Source organism: Cetorhinus maximus, chromosome 2, assembly GCF_964194155.1.
Source record: "Cetorhinus maximus chromosome 2, sCetMax3.hap1.1, whole genome shotgun sequence".
Taxonomy (NCBI): domain Eukaryota; kingdom Metazoa; phylum Chordata; class Chondrichthyes; order Lamniformes; family Cetorhinidae; genus Cetorhinus; species Cetorhinus maximus.
In genome coordinates, this window is record NC_135880.1 from 156,708,430 (window position 1) to 156,733,754 (window position 25,325).

At 42.0% G+C, this 25,325-nt stretch overlaps 1 protein-coding gene across 16 annotated transcripts in view; it reads left to right on the forward strand.

Annotated features, from left to right (window-relative positions):
- mpdz (multiple PDZ domain crumbs cell polarity complex component) overlaps positions 1–25,325 on the forward strand; it is a 420,746-nt gene that overhangs the window by 246,546 nt on the left and 148,875 nt on the right. For all 16 annotated transcript variants that reach the window (XM_078570536.1, XM_078570535.1, XM_078570542.1 and 13 more), the window contains one exon: positions 12,144–12,245. In XM_078570536.1, coding sequence (XP_078426662.1) covers positions 12,144–12,245 — 102 coding nt within the window. The remainder of the gene's footprint in view (positions 1–12,143; positions 12,246–25,325) is intronic.

Below are 25,325 nucleotides of genomic sequence, written 5' to 3' on the forward strand. Positions count from 1 at the left end.
CACCCCTGAGTGCCACAACCTACAGCCACTCTCCAAGACATCTATACTGAGTTCCATGCTAAGTTGGTACTCACCCGTGTGGAGCGCTGAAGATCATTGAACCATTTCTGGCACTGGATTCATGTGCAGTGCACCACGTTATGTCCATTCACCTGGGTAGTCATCTCCGTCCAGGCCTCCTTCATCTGGGGGTGGTGGGGGGTGGCCTCTTATGCCATTCCACGCATGAGTATTTCACGCCGGGCACTCACTGACTCCATTAGAGTGCACAGGCAGTCATCTGAGAATCGCAGGGCAGAGTGCCCACCAGCTTTAGCATCCTGCCTGGATGCCGAGGCCGTCACTTATGTCAAATTTTCCAATCTCTCGTCAACAGCTCCGTTAGGCTCCTCCCCAACTCCTGGCAGCCTTCAGGCAAATTAATGAGCTGTCGCTTTTGGTTAGTGACACTGCAAACTTTAACATGAAGAAAATGGAATCCTAACACGCCATCCCATTTTTTGCCAACTTATAGGTCCCTGTGAGTGTAATTTTTGCCTCAAATATTTATCAGCACTTGATTTTCCATAGAGATTAATGAGCTGTAATTTTTGGTGAATAACCCTGCATACTTTCGCATGAAGATAATGGAATCCTAATGCACCATCTCATTTTTTGCCAACATTGTATATTTTGTACTTGACTGGGGGAATCATGGTGCCAAAGTTTCAGCCACCATCTCACTTTTCCTCCAATACTTAAGTAGCATTTCATTTTCCTTTCTTTGAAAGGAAATATTACATGATTCGTATTTTCTGCTGCATTGCCAACAGCTAGTATTGGATGAGCAGAAATTCCCTCTGGTTGAACATTGAAGTCATTGTCTTCAATCCTTGTCATAAACTCCCTTTCCGAACCTCCAAATCGACCATCTCCATAGCCACTGTCCAAGGCTGAAGCGATCCGTTCATGACCTTGCATGTCCTTTTTGATTCTGAGCTGACTTTCTGACCCCATATCCTCTCCATCACCAAAATTGCCAGCTACCAACTTGCAACATTGCCCATCTCCACCCGTGCCATAGACGAAGCTGTTGTTGAAACCCTCCATGCATGTTTTTGTTATTTCTAGACTCAGCTATCCCAATGTTCTCCTGGGAATTTTCCTACTTTGCAATTTCAATAAACATGTTCATCCATAACTCTGATGCCTGTAACTCAACTTGCACCAAATCCTATTCACCCACCACCCCTGTGCTCACAGTGGCCTAATGAACTACATCAGCCTTGAATTGAAAATTCAAATTATTTTTTTCAAACCCCTCCCTGGCTTTGCCCTTGCCTGTCTCTGTGACTTCCTCCTAGCCTACAACCCTCAGAAACCTCTGCACTCCTCCAGTTCTTGCCTCTCATTGTGGGTTCAAGTCCCACTCCAGGACTTGAGCACAAAAATCTAGGCTGACAGTCTAGCGCGGCGCTTAGGGAGTGCTGCACTGTCCTTCTGATCAGATGTTAAAATTGAGACCCATTTGCCCTCTCAGGTTGATGTAAAAAAATCCCATGCGGTATTTTGAAGAGCAAGGGGTTTATACCCAATGGCAAATATTTATCCCTCAATCCACATGACAAAAAAGTAGATTATCAGGTCATTGTCACATTGTAGTTTGTAGGAGTTTCATATATACAAGATTGGCTGCCACGTTTCCGACATTACAGCAGCGACTATACTATTAAAAGTACTTCATTGGCTTTGGGATATCTGGTGATATAAAAGGTACCATATGAATACAATTCTTGTTTGTTTTCTTGCATTTCCTGGATTTTCTCTATCCTCCTTTAAATGTTCCTTTAAATCTACCCCTTCAGCCAGCTTTTGGTCATCAGTCCAAATTTAAGAGTAGTTATTTAGGAGTAAAGTTAAAAAAAAATTAGTAGCAGTATGTGTTTTATATTATCATTGCTGGGCACACAACATAACAACTGATCCTACTTCTGGTGATCGCTAAGTAACAGATGCCATTTAATATGTCGGTGACCTAAAGCAGCGCATGCGCAATCATAAAGTTTCCTTTCCATTTGACAGTTCAGAACTAAGCAATTTGTACTGTAGTGCTTGCCAGAAGCTGTAGAATATCAGATTCTTGCCTTCTATTTTTGAACTACTTTACTGCAGTTAAATGAATAGGGAAATGGATTCAGATCATTTCCCTGTGGGACGATCTTTATGCAAAGAATTAACTTTGTTTCAAAGAAACAAGTGCTATCTATGTTAGACTGCATCTAACCTAGGTAATCTAGTATTCATTGTGGGTCTGGACACAAAGGCCCAAATAATCACTCCCGAGTTGGAACTCCAGACTCCTCAAACCTGACCCGGGATATGCTTCCCCAATGACTGGATTTTCGTTTCTGGGGCCGGGAGCAAAGGGTGGGGCTGTTAACTGGAACCGGGCCCGTTGCAACCCGAAAATAGTGCTGATGGAGCCACAGGGCCTGCCAAGTGCGGTGAAGCCATTTAAAAGTGCCTCGATGGTCTGGAATTATAATAGAAAAATTTAAGCCCCTCTAGCCGCCTCCCCTTATACCCCCTCAGCCGCCCACACACATTCCATGCCCCATCCATGCCAACTCATGCCACTTCATGCCTCCAACTTGCCTCCCCCATGCCAGTGTCTCTCACCAAGGCTTCCATTTTTCTGGGGGCAGCAGAATTTCAGTACCCTATGGGAAAATATAATTGCTGATAGGGTGACCATTTCCACACTAGGCCCCACTTGACCTCCAACATTCTCTGCTATTCAGGCATGATTTAACTATTCTGCTGTAGTACACCCCATGCCAACCTATGTCCCTTAATCCAACCCCATGGCTCTATATAGCCCCATCCCAACTTATGCCCTCTCCCACCCACCGTTCTTTGCCCTTACACCCTTCATGCCAACTCAGTATCCACCGTGAGCACATCTAGGAGCCATGCTGAGATTAAGTACAATAAAGTTCCAAGTATCTGTTACAGACTTTACTATATTAAAAAAACACTAATTGATAAAAGCCCATTCAGTACATTTAACTCTCTTCAAGTACTTAATCTCTTATAAAAACTTACATTTGTACTCATAGCACCACATTAAAGACAGCTAAATCCTTTATAACCACTTGGAGTTGTTAATCAAACTGTGAACTTACAAGCCCCTCACTGTGATAGTGATAGATTGTGGAAGCTGTCATGTAGTGGTAATACTATAATGATAGCACTTAGGTCAACAAACAGCCATTGAAATTGCAAGCACTGACTTTTATTTCAACTGCAGGTTTTTTTTCAAAATTTAAAGAGCAGGGTATTTAAATGACGATAGCTTAACAGACTTTACCCACTTATTGCGCACACTCATGTCTACTCTTAACAATCCCAATGGAGTACCTGACCTTTCCAAAAGAGTACCTGACCTCTCCAAAGAACTATGGCAGGTTTAGCGCTTTCCCTCAAAATTAATAAATCACAAGAATTGTGACCTTGGTGATAAAAGTAACTTTTGAATAAAGGCTGTTGTGCTTTTAAATGTGCTGCTGTCTCTGTGAAACGTTGATCTGTGATGTACATCCCCCGCCCCCCAACCCCCTGGTGAAAATGGTAGGTGCTAGATACTGGGGCTGGACTTGGGATTCGGGGATCCGTCGCCATTTTGGCTAGGGTGCGGAGCTCTTCAATCTCCGTGAAAATTCAGGCCTATCTATTGTGGTTTCCACCATACAACTATCATAGTTGAACATAAAGTTGTTCTCTTCTGACTCTACACATGCACTTCTAGCTGAGGTCACAAGACAGCGGCTAAGAAGGAGAATGCTGGAAATAGAGAGCACATCTGTCCACATCCGTAAATGGAAAATACAGGTTCAGATTTTGGGTATGTGCTGCTCTTTTTCCATATCACAAAATAAAACTCTTTAGGAATGTAAAAGATGCCCTGTCATATAAAATGCACGCGTTAACCTGTTGTAGGAAAGAGAAAATCAAGATAACTGAAATTACTTGTACTCAGCAGAAGCGTGTTTCATGTTGACCCCAATCTATTTGTAAACTTTGTGACGAAAGTATAATAATTTTTGCAATAATTTTCTAGTTTATTGTGAAGTAGGTTTATGGAGGTAAGTATAGTTGAGTGTGATTTCTTTGTGATTTAATTACAGTTGTAGTCAAGTAGACTGCAAGCTTGAAATTATCAAAAGAAGCTAGGTATAGAATTGTGCTTGACATGCTAATGAGTAAACATGGAAGCTGGCTTAGCATGTAAGGTGTGAAGGGAATTTGCATTCTTAGATAAATAAAGGGATTGTTGGATTCCAAAGGGATCTTAATCTGTTTACAACTAGCCAGATAAACAAGGCTAAGGAGTGCGGTTATTTTTCCCAAAGGTTACTGACAATATTATATTGACAACATGAAAATTTTTATGTTATGAGGAAGATACAGTTTCAAAGACATATGGAATAATAGAGTTCACATATTAAAAATAGAGAAACATATATAAAGGAGAATAAAAGGCTCCGTGGGAGAAGATCAAGTAAGATCTAACAGGAGTATGTGAAATAATCTTAATGAAGCCTCCGGCCATTTGTGCATAAGTCTGCTATATAATGAAAGTGAAGTTGGGGAAAAGCCATTTGGAATTCTACTGTCGTGTGGGTATTGTGTTGACTTGCTGGTTCTGTTTTAAATCTAAATTCTATTTTGGACTGTTGTCTTAAGGTGGATGTAACTGGGGGTCAGGTTAATTGGGAATTTTAGCAGCTATATTAGTAAATAACTAGTCTTATGTATGTGCTTGATATCTTTTATATTGTTAATAAATATTGTATTTTAATTTTTAAAATCTCTAAAGGTCTTGGTGGACTTATTACTTCTGAATTCAGTGCACACATCTTGTAATACATACAATTTGCAACACTGTTTGACAGCACGACCAGGTTTCCCATGTCGATTTGGTCCACCTGGCACACAAACAAATTGGGGGCTCTTTGCGGGATATTTGAAATTCCTTGATTTGGTTTGGAGTTGGTGAATCTTAAGGTTATGATGATAAGTAGCACATTGAATTCAGGAGTTGGTGTGAGGGATTTTAAAGTGGTGAGACTGCAAAAACGGCTGTATCGATGACTAAAACTTTTTTGGAAGTAGAAGACCTAACTCTGAGTTACAGAAAGTATCTATGGGTAAGTTAACAGAATTGGCAAGTAAGTTGCAGTTCAGGTAACCTGTAGGGGCAAAGAAACCAGACACATTTGAAGTGATAGCACAGCATTTGAAATTGGAAGTGATACCTGGCACTAGTGAGTCACAGCTGGAGGTAGTGAGACTTCAGTTACAAATGAAGAAGCTTGAACTTGAACGAGCAATGGAAATGAAAAAAAACTTGAACTAGAGGCAACAGAAAAAAGAAATGGTAAGGGCAGAGAAAGGAAAAGAAAGAGAAAAAGAGAGAATATTTCAAAGAGAAATGGAAATGCAAAAACTCGACCTCCAGAGGGAGAAGTTGGCAATGGAGGAAAAAGAGAAGGAGAGAGAAAGGGAATATTGGTGTAAATGGCTAGATCTTAAAAAAAGAGATCACAGCTGCTGAGGAAGGTTCTGATGATAAAAAATCTGCAACCTAAAACCCAGTGGGGCAATGTTTAAATTTGTGCCAGCTCTTCTGAAGTTGTAGTTCTTTATTTCATTTGAGAAGGTAGTTAAGCAGATGAAATGGCCACAAGAAATCTGGACATTGCTTTTACAGTCTAGGTTAGTGGATAAAGCTCATGAGGTTTATGCTTCACTGTCAGAGGAAGGGTTGGTGGATTATGATGCAGTGAAAAAGGCTATTTTGAGTGCTTATGAGTTGGTTCCTGAGGTGTACAGGCAGAAATTTAGGAATATAAGGAAATATCCTGGGCAAACTTATATTGAGTTTGAAAGAGTAAAGCAAAGTAATTTTGACTGGTGGATACGGGCATTAAAGGTAGAGACAACATATGCAGCTCTTTGAGAAGTAATTATTTCAGAGGAATTTAAAGATTCAGTTCCTTCGAGAGTGAGAACTCGTGGAGGAACAGAGGGTTAAAATAGTAAGACAAGCAGCAGAGATAGCTGGTGATTATGAGTCAGTTCATAGATCTAAACCTTTCTTTTGCCACCCTTTTTAATGAGAAAAGGCTAGAAAGTGGGAAAGTGAAAGGAAGGTAGGTAGTCATGGAAGAGAAGGAGTAGTTGGAAATTCTCAGGAAGTTTTTTCTCAGATTAAAAAGGAAGGTGCTGAGGATAGAAGTGACACTTGAAAATTGAGGTGTTTTCATTGTAATAAGGTTGGGCAAACAAACTCAATGTGTTGGAAGTTATAAGGAAAATCTGTTACAGTAATTGGAATGCAGAAAAGTTCTGGAAGTAAAAGTACTGTGGGTTCTGAGGTGCAGGCATGAGAAAAACGAGTGGTTTGTGTACAGGTGAAGCAGAAAGAATCAGTGATTGGTAAAGAAACGGGAATGTGTTCACAATTTACCCAAGGGAGTTCTAAAGAGCAGGTTGCAGAAATGTTTAAAGATTTTCTATGCGAAGGGGAAGTCTTTCCATGTGTACAGGGTGGAGCAGGTGAAGATATTAATATTTTAAGAGACACAGGTGCTAGTCAATATTTAATGTTATGGGACAGTGATAGGGAGTATTGCAGGAAAAGGTGATAACAGGAAGTATAGGGAGTATTGCAGGAATTGTGATGATAAGTAGGGTTGATGGAGATGCTAAACTTATTCCACTGTGAAAGGTAAATCTAAAGAGTAAGTGGAAAATAAGTGAGGTGATTGTTAGAGCAGTGGAAAAATTGCCCATTGTAGGGGTTCAGTTTATTTTAGGTAAATATATAGCTGGGTCACAGATGTGGGTGATGCCTATGGTGGTTGAGCAGCCTATGGAGGTTCATTCAACAGAAGTGTTGAAGAAAATGCATCCTAGATTGTTTCCAGATTGTGTAATAACAGATCACAGACTCACAGGTAGAAACAGGAAGAAGAGAAAGTTAAAAGGCAGGGAAAAGGTGTTGAAGTTCAATTAGCTTATATTATCTTTGATAAGATTGTTTAGGGAGAAAGAATTGAAGAAAATGAAGCTGAATTGTTTAGCTCAAGGAAGTTGGTAGAGTTACAACAAAAGGATCCCGGAATAAAGCAGTTACGTCAGACAGCTTACTCAGAAACAGAGGCTGAATGTATTCCAGAGTGTTATTACCTTAAAGGTAAGTTGTTAATGAGGAATTGGAGACTGTATCAAGTTTCAGCAGATGAAAGTGAATGGAAGTGCATTAGATTGTTATACCATCTGGATATAATAACATAAGAAATAGGAAGAGGAGTAGACCATTGAGCCCCTCAAGCCTGCTCCACCATTCAATAAGATCATGGCTGATCTTCTTGCCTTTCAATTTCCATGTTCCTATCTAACCCCAATAACCTTTGATTCCCTTGCCTAAAATGAATCTATCTACCTCTGCTTTAAAAATATTCAATGACCCCACCTCCTCCTCCTTCTGAGGCAGAGAATTCCAAAGTCGCACAATCCTCTGAGAGAAAAAAATTCTCCTCATCCCTGTCCTAAAAGGGCATCCCCTAATTATAAAACAGCCCCCCCCCCCCACCCCCCAGTTCTGGACTCTCCCACAAGAGGAAACATCCTTTTGACGTCAACCTTGTCAAGGCCATTCAGGATCTTGTATACTTCAATCAAATCACCCCTCACTCTTCTAAATTCCAGTGGAAACAAGCCCAGTCTGTCCAACCTTTCCTCATAAGACAACCCACTCATTCCAGGTATCAATCTAGTAAACCTCATTTGAACTGCCTCCAATGCATTTACGTCCTTCCCTAAATAAGGGGACCAAAACTGCACACAGTATTCGAGGTGCGGTCTCAACAATACCCTGTATAACTGAAGCATAACATCCTGACTTTTATGTTCAATCCATCTCGTAAAAAAGGATAGCATTCCATTAGCCTTCTTAATTATTTGCTGTACCTGCACACTAACTTTTTGTGACTCATGCACTAGAACACCGAGATCCCTCTGCACTTCAGAATTATGCAGAGGTTCTCCAGTTAAGTAGTACTCTGCTTTTTTGTTCTTCCTGCCAAAGTGAACAACTTCACATTTTCCCACATTAAACTTCATTTGCCAGATCTTTGCCCATTCACTCAACCTATCTATATCCATCTGCAACCTGCTCATGTCCTCTTCACAACATACTTTCCTACCTATCTTTGTGTCATCTGCAAATTTAGCGACCATGTCTTCACTCCCCTCACCTAAGTCATTGATGTAAATTGTAAAAAGTTGAGGCCCCACTACAGACCCCTGTGGGACTCCACTCGCTACATCCTGCCAATCAGGAAAAGACCCATTTATGCATACTCTCTGCTTTCTGCCAGCCAACCAATCTTTTATCCATGCTAATATGTTACCCTTTACACCATACACTTTTATTTTTCATCATAATCTTTGATGTGGCACCTTATCAAATGCCTTCTGGAAATCCAAGTACAGCATGTCTACAGGCTCCCCTTTATCCACTGCACATGTTACTCCTTCAAAAAACTCCAATAAATTGTTTAAACATAATTTTCCTTTCACAAAACCATGCTGACTCTTTCCTATTGCCTTGAGCTCTTCTAAGTGCCCAGCTATAACCTCCTTAATGACCAATTCTAATAACTTCCCCATGACATACGTCAAGCTAACTGGCCTAGAGTTTCCTCTTTTCTGCCTTCCTCCCTTCTTGAATAGAGGGAATCTTGAATATTTGCCACTTTCTAATCTGATGGAACTTTCCCAGAATCTAGCGAATTTTGGAAAATTAACACCAGTGCATTGACTACCTCATTAGCCACCTCTGTAAAGACCCAAGGATGTAGTCCGTCAGGACTGGATACTTGCCAACATGCAGCTCCATTAATTTGCTCAGTACCGTTTCCCTAGTGATTCCAACTTCACCAAATTCCTTTCTCCTGTCTACCTCCTGATTCGCAGCTATTACTAGGATGTTTTTGTATCCTCTATAGTGAACGCAGAAGCAAAATATTTGTTAATTTCTTCACCATTTCCTTATTATCTACTATTACACTCCCCAACTGTCACTCTCTAGAGGACCAACACTCATTTTACTTACTCTTTTCCTTTTTAAATACCTATAGTAACTCTTGCTATCTGTTTTTATATTTCTAGCTAGCTTCCTCTCATACTCTGATTTCTTTTTCCTGATTAACCTTTTAGTCATTCTCTGCCATTTTTTATATTCTGTCCAATCATCTGTCCTGCCACACATCTTTGTGGAGTTGTATGCTTTTTCCTTAAGTTTGATGCTTTCCTTAACATCTTTAATTAACCACGGATGGTGGGTCCTCCCCTTAGAAGTTTTCTCTAAAGCAGGAATATACTTATTCTGAACACTCTGAAATGTCCCCTTAATTGTCTGCCACTGCTTCTCTCTTGACCTATCCTCTAGCCTAGTTTCCCAGTTCACTTCAGTTAGCTCAGCTTTTATCCCCACATAATTGCCCTTATTTAAGTTTAAGATACTTATCTTAGACCCACTCTTCTCCCTTTCAAACTGGATGTAAAATTCAGTCATATTGTGGTTGCTACTACCCAGAGGTGCCTTTATTCTGAGGTCATTAATTAATCCTGTCACCTTACACAATACCAAGTCTAATATAATCTGCTCTCTGGTTGGTTTCAGAACATATTGCTCTAAGAAACTATCTCAAAAGCATTCTAAGAACTCCTCATCCAGGCTACTACTGCCAACCTGATTTGTCCAGTTTATATGTAGATTAAAATCACCCATGATTATTGCCGTCCCTTTATCACAAGCACACAATATTTTGTCATGAATACTTTATCTTATACTGTGGCTACTTTTAGGGGGCCTGTAGACCATTCCAACTAATGACTTGTTTCCCGTATTATTCCTCATCTCCACCCAAACCAATTCTACATCCTGGACTCCTGAACCAAGGCCATCTCTAATTATTGCACTAATGCCCTCTTTGATTAATAGTGCTTCCCCTCCACCTTTACCTAGCTTCTTATACTTCTTGAATGTCATGTACCCATCAATATTAAGGACCCAGTCTTTGTTGTCCTGCAGCCACTTCTCCGTAATTGCTATCAGATCATATTTATTTACTTCAATGTGGGCCATCAATTCAATTAATTTATTAAGAATGTTACGTGCATTCAGATAGAGGACCTTCAGTTTTGTCTTTTTGTTACCTTTGTAACATCTAGTCTTGATGGCTGATGTATTCTTAGGCTTTTTTCTCTCTGCCCCATCCTGCCATTCTCTGACCTTCATTTCTCATATTACTAATTTGCTTTCCTGCCTTGAATCTACACATTGAATTGCTACCTCTACCCAAGCTTGATCCCTCACCCCATATAGAAATGAGATACTGAGAGTAGCTCATGAAATTTCAATAGGGAGACATTTAGGGATTAGGAAGACCCAGGCAAAAATACAAAAATATTTTTATTGGCCTGGATTGCGTATAGATGTGGTTAAATTCTGTCGAACATGTCACACATGTCAGGTGATAGGGAAACTACAAGCAGTGATTAAACTGGCACCTTTAATTCCAATTCAAGCTTTCCAGTATCCAGTGATTTGCTTTTTTAAGTTAAGTTGTTACTGGTAGAAACCACTGGAAAAAATTGTGATTTTAGTAAATGAACAAAGCTGGAATCATTCAATACTAGCTTTGGAGAGCAAGGTTTGAAGGATAGAAACAAAATGAAAAAGATGGGAGGAGGAGAGTGATAAAATGTTTATTGGGGTACATGTTAAAGATTAGAGGCCCAGTAGGTATTTTTTCTTATTAGTTCAAGATTGAGTGTGTTACATAAGATTTCAGGATCAGACTGATAAGAATCCCAATTTGATTTCTGCACCAACTTAGCCTAAATACAATTTAGGAGAATTAAAAAAAACACTTCAGTGTATATTCAGTCATAGCCATCAGGATGTATTAGTCAGAAGTTCAGTTTGGTAATGTTAACTTCCCTTCTAAAATGAAGAGCAAATATATTTGTTTAATTTGAAATGCAGTTTCAAAATATTGCATCTTTGTAGTTAGCGATACATTTGAGAATGGATATTGTCAAGAATAAAGTATACTGCGATTGCCGACGTAATGATTAAAGTGTATCTGGATAAACTTCAAGTTTTATTTTGTATTCTTAAAACTAACCATCTTTCCATCATTGCTAATTTAACAAAGCCATAATCAGAGTTTCAATTATACTGTTTTGTGTTTTTAAATCTGAATTATAGACTGCTAAAAACAGTTAATGGAAATACATCTTGAAAATTAATTTTAGTAAATTGGATTGACTTGAGGTAAATAGGATACAGAAAAGGTATGTAAGTGACCCCATCTTCATGTGGGCGAAAAGCACAAAACATTTAAACTACTGGTTAGCTGATTGAACATTTTTTTATTGTTTTCATATTCTGCAACCAAACAGGTAAGGTTTAGATAAAAGAAAATGTTATGATCAGTTGCTCTTAATCTTTTTAATTTTCTGAAAATATCCTACATATAGGAGTTCATTGTAGATTTGTAATTGAAAAGGAATATTAGGTGTTTTGTTATTATCTAACTTCCTTCAAGTACTCATACTTATAATTTGAACAAAGAATTCATGGAATACAAAATAAAAACCACTGCATGAAAGAGAGCTATGAGCCAATTTGTCTTTGGTATAAAAATAATCTGTTCAAAATATGATCATGTTTGTATTTGTTTCTGATGTCTTTATAAGCCATACACTCTATAGCTTGTTGATATGTAACCCATATTGAAAAGTGATGTGGCACCTAAAGCTTCAAATGTTTCTTTTATAGATCAGAACAACTTCAGAATTTACTATTTTTTACATGAACTATACTTTAAACCAAATTTCAGAACTTCAAATCACTTTTTTTAGAGCCTTAAACTATTTCAGATACCCAAGTGGTCCTATTGACGCAGTCAGCCCTTGACAGTCCTCATGATGCTTTGTGCTTGCATGAAAATGGGCTAGTAAAGCAAGCGATTCCTTTATGGGTTTTTAAAATCTTCATCCTTTTTTGTCTTATTTTGTTGTAGTGTCACATATGTGCCTGCGGAGAATCTGGTAAAGTACAGGGCTATCATGAATCAACAACTTGAAGGAATCACAACTAATGCCTCATCACAGCTGCCTGCCAGGTAACTCCAAGTTCATCTGTCAACTTTTGTGTTTTTTTTAAATTTTGTGTAACTATACACTTTTAGCAGTTCTCTTGTGGTGCTTCTCATTTTAAGTTGGTAGATAGGCAATTTTTCAAAATGCACGTTTTACTGGGGATACATCACTTATAATTTTGCTGCTAAAGTGGAACTCTGGGTGGAATTTTCTGCTCCTGCCAACAGCAGGAATTGTGGGCAGGGGCACTAAGTTTGGAGTTATGGTATTACGATCTCAGCTGATGTTAATACTGGACAAGCCTGATCCCAGAGTGAAACCTTACTTGATAGATCTTAACTTTGATTTTCCCAGAAACCGTAGAGACCCATTACTGAACATATTCACAAAGGTCTGCCAGTGTACTTTTAACACAGAATAAAACGTTTATTAAGCAAGAAAAATGAACAATATTACACTAGCCAAAAGTTGAAAAGATTTCAATACAAGCACCAGAAAATTATCCTAACTCACACTACTGCTTTTACCCTTACATACACAAAACCCCAGTGAAGATTTGCCACTATCCATACACCACGACTTCTTGCTTGGGCTGGCACAATTGCATATGGTTTTCTGGTGGATTCCTGAGCTTCACAAACTGCTTTTCCCTCAGCTGGCATCTCTCCCTGAGACACCAAAAATAATCCCTCAATCTAAACTCCCTATTACTTTAACTTAAGATCAAGCACGTGTTCCTGAAATTCAGTTCCCCAGCAGGATTTCACAGTAGAGAGCTTAGAACTTCTACCTTCTGGTAGATAAGATGGTTAAGAAGGCATATGGGATACTTGCCTTTATTAGCCAAGGCATAGAATATAAGAACAGGGAGGTTATGCTAGACCTGTATAAAATGCTGGTTAGGCCACAGCTAGAGTATTGCGTGCATTCCTGGAATCAGCATTATAGGAAGAATGTGATTACACTAGAGACAGTGCAGAGGAGATTTACCAGGATGTTGCCCCTGGGCTGGAGAGTTTTAGTTATGAGGAGAGATTGGATAGACTGGGGTTATTTTCCTTGGAGCAGAGGAGATTGAGAAGGAACGTGATTGAGGTGTATAAAATTATGAGGGGCATAGAGAGGGTAGACAGGAAGGAACTTTTCCCCTTGGTGGAGGGATCAATAACCAGGGGGCATAGATTTAAGGTAAGGGGCAGGAGGATTAGAAGGGATGTGAGGAAGAATTTTTTCATCCAGAGGGTGGTGGGAATCTGGAACTCGCTGCCTGAAAGGGTGGTAGAGGCAGAAATCCTCATAACACTTAAGAAGTATTTGGATGTGCACTTGCGATGCCATGGCATACAAGGCCTAGTGCTGGAAAATGGGATTAGAATAAAAAAATGGCTTGACTTGAATTACAGCCTCATGCGATTCCTGAAGATTCACAAATACCAAATCCTTCGCCCAGTTTATCTCGAGACTGACGATCGTTAGAATAATGATAGAATAGTTAGGTACTTGTTTGACCGGTGCAGACTCGATGGGGCCGAAGGGCCTTTTTCTGTGCTGTAGACCTTTATGACTCTGTGCCTTCACCCTCTGGTAGACATGACTGAGTTGCCCTTCTGTCTTTCCCTGTGTCTCTGTGTGTCCCTCTCCCTAGACAAATGGCAGTTTTTTTCTTCTTTGTTTTTTCCCCCAAAACCACTGAACTACTAACCCCTTTGTAACCCTTCTCTTCACTTAAAGAGTTGTAAACCTCATTAAAAACTCATGTATACAAACAGGGTCTCCAGACATCCCGGCACCAAGCTCACAAAAAAAACTCTAAATGAAACTAGGACCATGTTTCACCTTTCTTAACACACAAATACAAATATAAATTAAACTTAAAGTTATACGTTGTTCCTAACAGCGGAAACGTCAGTTTCCTGCTGGTGAGAAATTAGTTTGAAATTCTGTTCTCCCAACTTTGATGGTGAGTTAAAGGCAGGCTGAGTTTCCCATTGATCTATGTGGGGAATTACATTTGCATTCATTTGCATCTCATGAATTTCCATTAAAAGGCCAACTTGCCGGAATTGCATTCCCCTCCAAATTAAGTGCCTATCAGGGGATAATTAGAACAGCCTGTTTCCCGATTGTATATAGGTGTTGTGCACCTGGCTAGTTTCACTTCATCCATGACTTTGAGGCCTATAGATGTTGCATTCTCCTTCTTGGGGACTTCGCATAACTTCATCCGAGTGCTGTTAGCAAACACTGCTCCAATGATGGACAAGGGAAGCAGACGAAGGCTGGGAGGATGGTGGGGGGAGCGGGGAAGGTAGGGTGGAAGGGTAGAGTGAAGGCAGGCTTATGGGGTAAGAATGGAGAGAGGGCCTGGGGAAGGGGGGATGGAGTGGGATGCATTTCAGTGGCAGGTCCAGGATGAGAGTCTGATAGATGAAAGTCTCGTCAGGTGGGTAACAGAGGGAGACAAAACAGTTAACTCGGATAACAGGAGGGGGCAGGTCGGGGTGGGCGTGGGGATGGTAACAGGTGTCAGCTCTGATGTGAGGAAAGGAATGTGGAGGTGGATTATGATAGTGTCCAGGTTAACTGGGGGAGGTTCAAGCATGACAGGGGAGAGCAGTGGTATATTGGGTGGCTATCTGCTGAAGTTAGTGGGTTACAGGGGGAAGGTAGAAGGTGGTGGAGCGAGTGTGAAATGTGACGTGCACCATTTTTCTGAAGTGACCTTGACCACGCAGTTAGTCAGTCAGTGAGATCCCTCAAGATGGGAGGAGGGTCTTCCCGAGTGGGTGGAGTTCAAAGTCAGCACAAGTGGCTGACTAGAGGGACACCCTAATAATTAAGAACATAAGAATATAAAAAATAGGAACAGGAGTAGACCATTCGGCCGCTCGAGCCTGCTCCGCCATTCAATAAGATCATTGCTGATCATCTTGTGTTTCAATTTCCACATTTCCATCTAACCCCAATAACCTTTGATTGCCTTGACTAACAAGAATTAAGAGGCAACTGGATGTCAAAGATGCTCACTTGTGTACAGTGTCTGCATGAGGCTCCTTGCACTTGGCTCACATCACCCTGGTCAAAGAACAATGTCTCCATACGCATTCATTTATGAATGGGAGGAACACCCATCTCTGGTCCTCCGGGATGTCCTTTACCTGGAAGGGGTGAGGTGGGGATGCCATGTCTAGTTGGAGGCCAGGTGAAGGGCGTAGCACTTACATGCTGGCTTTGAGATGGAGTGAAACATGTAAAGGGCATGCTTACTTAATGTATCATTTCAGTTCGTTCACCCATCCACTGAGGCATTGATGATGCAGATTTCAGGCAACTGCCTTGATAATGGCTCTCAACCAGATGAGGGGAAGGAGGGCCCCTCGCCATTTGGCACGGGTCCATGAGGAGCAAGGGCCTTAGCAGCAAGAGGCAGCAGGGCCTGTTTAAGGTCAAGAAACTGGAGAAGAGGGACCACTGCAAGGGAGAGCATTGGCCCGACCATGGGTGTATCACTGGTGGCACTCTTATCTAGAGGTGAATGAAAGGCAATGCTGGAGGGCCCCTTGTGGATGTGGATGCTCACACCTGCGAGCTTGTCCAGTTGGAGCTGTGGCCGCAAAGACTCTGGAGGAGTAGTGCGGAGCTCCTGGGCTGCAATAAATGAGTGTGTCCGGGTTCCATTTAAATATGGCACCAGGACCTTTGACCCTAAGAGGTAACAGCAGCGCAAGTGACTTCCATCTGCGCTGCCATGAGATTCACCAAGCTCTTTGCTGATGCATAATTAATGAGCTGAAAAGCAAAAGGTTGTGCATGTTCAACCAACCCCACCCACCCCCCCACCACTCAAGAGGGAATCACGCCGACTTTCCTGCCCACTCAATCTCCAGAATAGAAAATTCAGCACCATTAATAACTACTTACTATAATTATGTCAAATGTTTACTCAGGAATTAATTGGTTTTTTTGAAGGATCTTTAAAATTTGGTATGGGCTTGTTTCAGTTTGCAGCTCAGAAACACCCAGTTATTCTGTTTTATTGACCCTTTTCCATCATTCAGATATTCCTATGAACTTGGGGATAGATGCATACAATGGGCAGGATTTTCCCTGCAGGATTCAGGACCCTGGCTCCAGGGTCGAAGGGGTCAGAAGCCTGTCCCTGAGAGGAGAAGTCACTTGGCTGTGATTTTTCCCAAATTAACCATTTAGTGATCAGAGAACAGACATGCCGTCCAACTGAGGATGCCAGAGGAGGGCTTCTAGGAGGCCCTGCAGCCAAGAAGATGCCTAGGCTGTTTTTCCAGTTAAGTGAGAAAGAGGGCACCTCCATTTTCAGATACCCTCCGCCTAGACTTTTAAACTGTTAAAAAAAATAGAAAAAGCAGCTGAGCTACCATTATTGTAGGACAAGTCAGACAGGTGGGAGGGCCTCAAAGCCTCTCTGTAGTGCAGATCCCCAGGACGGAATTTTCCATTTAAGAGACTAAGTGAGGTGGCAACTGGTTTCGGCGGCGCCCACCCCGCTGGCCAGAATAGCAGGAACTCATGCCTGATTCTGCCCTTGGAGGGTCATTAATTATGCACAGGCAAGTATTGGGCTGAATCACCTGGCAGGTCAGGAGCTGATTCGTCTGCCCGGCGTCAGCTGTCAGGGTCGAAGGTCTGGGTGTCATATTTAAAGGCCAACCCAACACATAATCTCACTCTCTCCATCCACCTGTCTTCCGGACAAGTGCAGAGATGCCTTGCAGCCAGAAGAAGAAAGCCGAGAGTCTCAAGAAGAAGGCAGCATCCCTGCTCACCCACCAGGCCCTCCAGGCCTTGATCAGAGGAGTGCAGCAGCCTCACCTCTCCAGCCTGGAAGGCTGTCGCAGAGCAGGTCAGCGCGATGGGCAACTGCGCCCGAAATGCTATTCTGTGCAGGAAGAGGATGAATAACCACCTGCTCTGCCAGCGTAAGTCATCCTTCAACTCCCTCCAATATCAAGCTCTCATCATGGCGTCATTCACTCAGACAGCTACTCTCTTCACGGACCTCACACAACCATTAGTGGGGTACAGTTATCAACACTCATTCTCTCATCAAGACTTTCACATCACCACCATCCCATCTATCATGTTGCTCACACTCCATCCTCTGGCCCTTCTAGGGAGGGCTCACCACACTCAGGGGACATGCATCTCACCCAACCTCTGCTCCATCCCTTCTCATCACATGCCTTTCTTTCTTCTTCATACAGGCCAAGTTGGCACAGAACTGGCACAAGAGATCGCAGACCAGGGGAGAGACGGCCAACGTCATTGCCCTCACTGAGGTTGAGGAGGCTGAAGCCGAGCTGGCTGGGGACGGCAGGAAACGCTCCTGTGGGGAAGGGGAGATTGGCTTCTCCCAGCAACCCAGTATGGATCACAGCTCCATCAACTCATCAAATCCTGATAATCACAGTGAGCCATGTGCAGTCTTATACAGCTCATGCTCATTCAATGAAACCCTATTTTCTAGGCACCAGCAGATTGAGGCCCCAAAGCCAGTCAAGTACCAGTGTGAGCCCCCAGACCACGTCCAAAGAAGAAGCTCTGGAAGAACCGTCACAGTGCTCACACACACCCCCCACCAACTCAGAGACACACACGTCGATGGGGCACAGTTGTAAATCAGGCTGGGGCTCACTTTCTGGAGAACACCTCACTGACACGTCCCCGCAGCAGTCGGAGGCAGGGAGAGCCCAGACCTCCGGCATTTGGAGGGCTGCTGGAGACCAGCCACCCACTCATTCCGAGTCAGGTGATGAGCCTTGGGAAGCGGCTGCCAACTCAATGCTGGAGATGCAGTGACAGGTGGCGGAACATCAGGCAGAGATTCGACAATCACTCAACAGACTGGAGCAAATGATGGAGGAGTCCATCTGCGTTCTGTCTGATGTCGTGGCTCCGACATGCGAATGCCCCGAGGTCACCATGGGAAGGCTGGCAACCAACATGGAGACCTTGGTCCTGCAGATCTTGCTGGATATGCATTCGGCCCTGCACTCCATGGCCACACACTCTGGTGGCCACCATCAAGATGAAGGTGACGTGGGGACGAGGCACCTTGACCTCCCTCTGGGTGCACCATCTCCTGCAGGAACCACAAAATCTCAGGATGTAAGAGTCCTGGCAACTCCCAGGATGCTGCCGAAGGAGCCTTGGTGAGTTTCTGCAGTGCATCTTGTAAACGGTACACACTACTGCCATTGTTTGTCAGTGATGGAGGGAGTGAATGTTTGTGGGGTGCCAAACAAGTGGGCTGCTTTGTCCTGGATGGTGTCAAGCTTCTTTAGTGTTGTTGGAGCTGCACTCATCTAGGCAAGTGGAGAGTATTCCATCACACTCCTGACGTGCCTAGTAGGTGGTGGACAGGCTTTGGAGAGTCAGGAGGTGAGTTACTCGCTGCAGGATTCCTAGCCCCTGACCTGCTCTTGGAGCCACAGTATTTATATTCATACATACGTACAAACATACGTCTTAGGAAGAGGAATAGACCACTCTGCCCGTCGAGCCTGCTCCGCCATTCAATAAGATCATGGCTGATCTTATTCCTGTATACTCCGATAACCTTTCACCCCCTTGTTAATCAAGAATCTATTGAGCTCTGCCTTAAAAATATTCAAAGACTGCTTCCACCACCTTTTGAGGAAGAGAGTTCGAAAGACACTCAACCCTCTGAGAGAAAAAATGTCTCCTTATCTCTGTCTTAAATGAGCGACCCCTTATTTTTAAACAGTGACTCCTAGTTCTAGATTCTCCCAGAAGAGGAAACATACTCTCCACATCCACCCTGTTAGGACCCTTTCAGGAACTTAAAGGTTTCAATTAAGCTGCCTCTTACTCTTCTAAATTCCAGTGGATACAAGCCTAACCTGTCCAGCTTTAAGATAACGCCTATTCTTGCCATTAGTGTAGTAAACCTTCTCTGAACTGCTTCTAACCCATTTACATTTTTCTTTAAATAAGGAGACCAGTACTGTACACAATACTCCAGATGTGGCCTCATCAATGCCCTGCACTACTGAAGCATAAACTTCCTACTTTTGTAATCAATTCCTCTCACAATAAATGATAACATTCTATTAGCTTTCCTAATTACCTGCTGTACCTGCATAATAACCTTTAGTGATTCATGCACTGGGAGATCCAGATCCCTCTGAATCTCAGAGCTCTGCAATCTGTCACCATTTAGATAATAAGCTTCTTTTTTATTCTTCCTGCCAAAATGAGCAATTTCACATTTGCCCACATTATACTCCATTTGCCAGATCTTTGTCCACTCACTTAACCTATCTATGTCTCTTTGTAGCCTCCTTTCATCCTCTTCACAATTTGCTTTCATACCTATCTTTGTGTCATCAGCAAATTTAACAACCATTCCTTCGGTCCCTTCATCCAAGTCATTTATATAAATTGCAAAAAGTTGAGGCCCCAGTGCTGATTCCTGTGGCACACCACTCGTCACATCCTACCAACCAGAAAAAGACCCATTTATGCCAACTCTCTGCTTACTGTTAACTAGCCAGTCTTCTATCCATGCCAATGTGTTACCCCCTACACCATAAGCATTTATTTTCTGCAATAACCTTTGATGTGGCACTTTATCAAATGCCTTTTGGAACTCTAAGTACAGTACATCCACTGGTTCCCCTTTATCTCCAGCACATGTGACTCCTTCAAAGAACTCCAATAAATTAGTTGAACATGTTTTCCCTTCTACAAAACCATCTGCCCGATTGCCTTGAATTTTTCTAAGTGCCCTGCGATAACATCTTTAATAATAGCTTCTAACATTTTCTCTATGACAGATATTGGGCTAACTGGCCTATAGTTTCCTGCTTTCTGCCTCCCTCCTTTTTTAAATAAAGGAGTTATATTTTGCTGTTTTCCAACCTAATAGTGCCTTCCCCAAATCTGGGGAATTTTGGAAAATTAAAACCAGTGCATCAACTCTCTCACTAGCCAGTTCTTTCAAGACCTCAGGGTGAAGTCCATACAGAACTGGGAATTTGTCAGCCCTCAGCCCCAATGATTTGCTCAATACCACTTCCCTGGTGATTGTAATTTTCCCTAGTTCCTCCATCCTTTCCATTTCCTTATTTAAGGCTTTTTCTGGGATGTTACTTATGTCCTGTATAACCGACCCGCCATAAACCCACCATCGGGAGAATTGCAAGCTGTTTTTATGCCGGCGAATTTTTGACTTTTTGTCTGCTGCTGGATTCTCCGCTCCCACCTGCCACAAAACCCGCTACAGGCAGGATGGGAAAATTCCGCCCCTCAGCCTGCCACCAAGATGCTGCATGGAGGCAGCTGGGATGTTCCCTGATGCCTCTGGTGCCTGGAGCTCGATGGGAAATTTCCAGTCTGACAATCAGCCTTCATAAACCTTTAAACATCCTTAATTGGCTATCTGCCACTTTCAGGCGCTGGTCATTGATGGGGCCAAACAGGCTGCATGTTGGCTGGTAGCACATAATCCCACACACGTGCGCCACCGTGCTTTTTCCCATTGACACCTAAAAGTTCATTCTTATGTCTGCCTTCAAATCGTATTATCATGCCTTGAGTATAAAAATACTTCATACTTAATATGTTCTTCTATTTGTGTCTTAACAACACTAGGTGCAAGAGATGCCTGCGTATCCCTGCTGTCTAGTGTTGTTAAAGGCTTGGGATGAGGGATTTGAGCTTTGAAAGGTCAAACTTTAAAAGTAATTGATATTCTTGGGAAATCAGTCTCCAAAGCAAAGGAACAATATTTTTGAAATTTATCTCTTTGTGCTTATAACGCCAATCCACTTAAGTGGCAGCTAGGCTTGCTGTGAAATCACACCCTGTGTAGCTGAGATGAGAGCCCCAGTTACACCATTCCTTGTGCAGAATTTGATGAAAGTTCTGCTTGTTACAGACCTATGCAAAAGCCCTCCAGAGCAATATCAGGACGACTGGCTCTAAAATTTTGATAACATGAATTCTGATCAGATACAGAGATAGCCAGCAAGTATCTATAAATATCCAATCTTGTCCTAAATTGTTAAATTCCAGTGTTGCCACTGCTGTTTCTTTCTCCCCCAGAAAATATACTAAATTTATATCAGTTATAACCTGTAGAGGGTTATTAAAATAACTTAAGTCAAAAGTTAGAAAAATTGTAACTTTTAGTTTCAGACATTTAGACATAATGCTGAGAGGCACATTTTGTAAGATGAACATGTTAAGGATAGTATGATATTGAACATCTGACATGAATATTCACTTCTCTTTTCTGTACTGCTGTGTATAATTTTGGTCTCTGTACCTAAGGAAGGAAAACAATCTCCCTAGCTTAATTCTGTCTAACTTCTAACTCCCTTTCCAATCAGTTTTACACACCATAAAATCTCTTGTGCTGTTGACCTGCTAGATCACTCCTTTACCTTCAATGTGATTGATCATTGTTTGTTATACTTTTGACCATAATGTGTCACTCTCCTTGGTACATTGCCCATCTTCATGCTGTCAAGCTAGAAAGGCATATACACACCTATCAAATTAGCCTATTCATCACCTACCTGATTTGAATTGATCATTTCAAGCTTTGCAGTGCTTTGCTTTCCTCCCGCAGAATCAACAACTGCTCCGCGATCATCTCAACTCCACAACTAATCTTTTCCTCAATGCTTTCATCTGCTATCATTACCCACACCTCCAGTACTAATTATAAAGTTTGTCCCCCTTTGCTTTGTTCCTCTCTATGATGGCAGTCACCTGCACAGCCTTTACTAGTCCCTTCTCCTTATCTGCTCTAATCCCTCCCTTCTCTCAACCATTTCAACCCTAAAACTTATCACTTTGTTGTTTCTCCTCTCCTCCTTTCCAAACTCATGCCTTCCATGAGACCTAACTCCCTTGATTTCCTCCTTACTCCACTGTCGATCTCTCAACTACCACACTTAGCCCCCCAAGGAAGCTGGCATTGTTAATAGTTCCCTTTCCCCTAGCTTTGCCCTTCAAAACTAATGTTTTTAGCCATCCCCCCGGCCACCCCATACTCAAAAAATCCACACTTGGCTTATCCACCCTCTCAAACTATCACTCTGCCTCTAACTTTGATTTCCTCTTTAAGGCTCTTGATCATGTGGTTCTGAGCTCCATGCCCATCTCTACTGAAACTCAGTATTCAAATCTAATCAGTTTGATCTCTGCCCTTCTTGCCTTGAAATTACCTGAGCCAAAGTCAGAAACTATACATTCTGTGACTGTGATTGAGGTACATTTTTCCCCTTTATCCTGCTTGAGTATTCTGTAGCATTTATTATCATTTATCATACCATCCTCCTCCACTACATCTCCTCTGTTGTCTTTGTATGATCTGACTTATCTCTGTTTGTTAAGAGGAAATAGCTCATTACCACTCATGGATTCTCTTCCCTCATGCACGCCATAACTCCAAGGTTGTCCAAGGAACTGTTCTACCTCCTTCTCTTCCTTTTCCCTTTTTTATTTACCTGTCCACGACTTTAACCCCTCGACTCTTTCTATACTACTGAACTTCCTTCAGCCTGAATTTGGTAAATTGAAGCTATTGTTTGCAATGCCTGGTTACTCTCCTCCCTTGTTAATAATGCCAGCCCCATCGGGCTCATTAAAGCCATGTGTTGGGTTCAGCCCTAAACTTAGCAGCCTACCAAACATCCTTTCCATCACCAAGGTCACTTACTTCCAGCTCATCAATATTGGCTGCCTCTGCCTGTCTCAGTTACTGAAAACCTTGTCCACCCTTTTTTCACCTGAATTATTCCAATGGTCTTATTGCTGCCCTCCCAATATCTTCCCTCCATAATCTCTCAAGATGCCTGTAATTGCAGCCGGGGCTATCATGATCAGAACCTTTATGGCTGCTAATTGAGACTGGTAGCTAGATGGCCCAAGCACTTTCAATCTTCCTAGTAAGCATCCTCCTGCTCTCAACAGGCACCGCTCTCATGATGTACCCAGACTGGGAATTCATCCTGCTACTCTAAGAAACCCTACCACAGTTCCATTGTAACTAAACCTCCAGAAATCCTGTGCATCATAGTAGGAACTGCACTGCATCTGGGGTTTGCCAATCACCCAGGCGTAGTGCAAATGAAAATCTAGCCCTACGAGAGGTGAAAAATTGCAGTTTATCTGCTCAGTTTTAATTTATTGTTTCTCGGAATGTGGGCGTCGCTGGCTAGGCCAGCATTTATTGCCCAACCCAAATTGCCCTTGAGAAGATGGTGGTGAGCTGCCTTATTGAACACCCCCCCACCCACAGTGATCTTAGGGAGGGATTTCCAGGATTTTGAACCAGCAACAATGAAGGAATAGCAATATAGTTCCAAATCAGGATGGTTTGTGGCTTGGAGGGGTACTTGTAGATGGTGGTGTTCCGGTGTATCTGTTATCCTTGTTCTTCTAAGTAGCAGAGGTCACGGACTTGGAAGGCGTTGTCAAAGGAGCCTTGGTGAGATGCTGCAGTGCGTCTTGTAGATCGTACACACTGCTGCCAATATGCATCAGTGGGGAATAGGAGTGGATGTTGGTGGGTGGAGTGCCAATCAAGCAGGCTGCTTTGTCCTGGGTGGTGTCAAGTGTTGTTGGAGCTGCACTCATCCAGGAAAGTGGAGAGTATTCCTCACACTCCTACCTTGTGCCTTGTAGATGGTGGACAGGCCTTGGGGAATCAGGAGGTGAGTTACTCTCCACAGAATTCCCAGCCTCTGACCTGCTCTTGTAGCCACAGTATTTATAAGGCTGGCCCAATTCAGTTTCTGGTCAATGGTAACCTCCAGGTTGTTAGTGGGGGATTCAGCAATGGTAATGCCTTTGAAATAAAGGGGCGATGGTTGGATTCTGTCTTGTTTGAGATGGTCATTGCCTGGCACTTCTGAGGCACAAATGTTACTTGCCATTTATCAGCCCATGCCTGAATGTTGTCCAGGTCTTGCTGCATATGGGCACGGACTGCCTCAGTATCTGAGGAGTCGTAAATGATGCTAAACATTGTGCAATCAATAGTAAACATCCTCATTTCTGATCTTATGTGGGAGGGAAGGTCATTGATGACACATCTGAAGATGGTTGGATACTACCCTGAGGAACTCCTGCAATGATGTCCTGGGATTGAAATGATATACCTCCAACAACCACAGCCGAAGATCTTCCTTTGTGCTAGGCATGACTCCAACCAGTGGAGAATTTACCCCTGATTCCCATTGACTCCATTGGTTTTAATACAAGTTACACCATTAAGTAAAAAGTCTGAATTTATGGTTTATTTGAGCTGAGGAATTGTACAATTTCCTTGGTCAACTTGACTAGCACTGTTTACTGTAAAGAGGAACTATCTGCACCAGCAGTAAAAGAAAAAACATGTGGTTTAAATTAAAAGGAAACTGGGTAACAGAATAAAATCACTTCGTTATTTTTGTCACCATCTGCCACGTAATGACTATTTAAGTTCCAGTGACAGATGTGTTGTTGAACTAATTTAATGCAGTGCTTGGCTTGTAATAACTGCAAAATTTCAGCTCAGTGGAATGAATAGAGGACTAATCACAGATCACATATGCTTAACAAGTCTGCTTCACCCATCCAAAGCGTACAATTTCATAGACCCCATAAACATGCGGTTCCGTGGATTGCAGAAAGTAAGCAAAGGTAATCTCTAAACATGAGTGTGCATTATTATTGTCAAGAGACACTGAAAGCTTTGCATTGTGGAGTATTACACTTTCATAGTTAACATTTTGAGTGTGCTGCTGGTCAAGTTGCTGTTCATGTTTTCCATTTGTTTTATCATGGACTAATTGATAATTGCCTCCATGTTGCAAGCACTTAGTGGAACATAAGCATTTTAAGAATTGTATATTTATAAACTTTTCCATATCTGCTTTCATTCATAATGTTTTTATTTTAGTTTTTCTTCAAACAAACTTTAATTGTTTTTGTCGTTAAGAGTCTTTAGAGTTTAGATTTATGATGACAGTCATTCTTGATGGCATAAAAACTTAGTGAAAATACTTTCTATGAACACTATTTGGAGTGATACTCTGGATTTAATGATT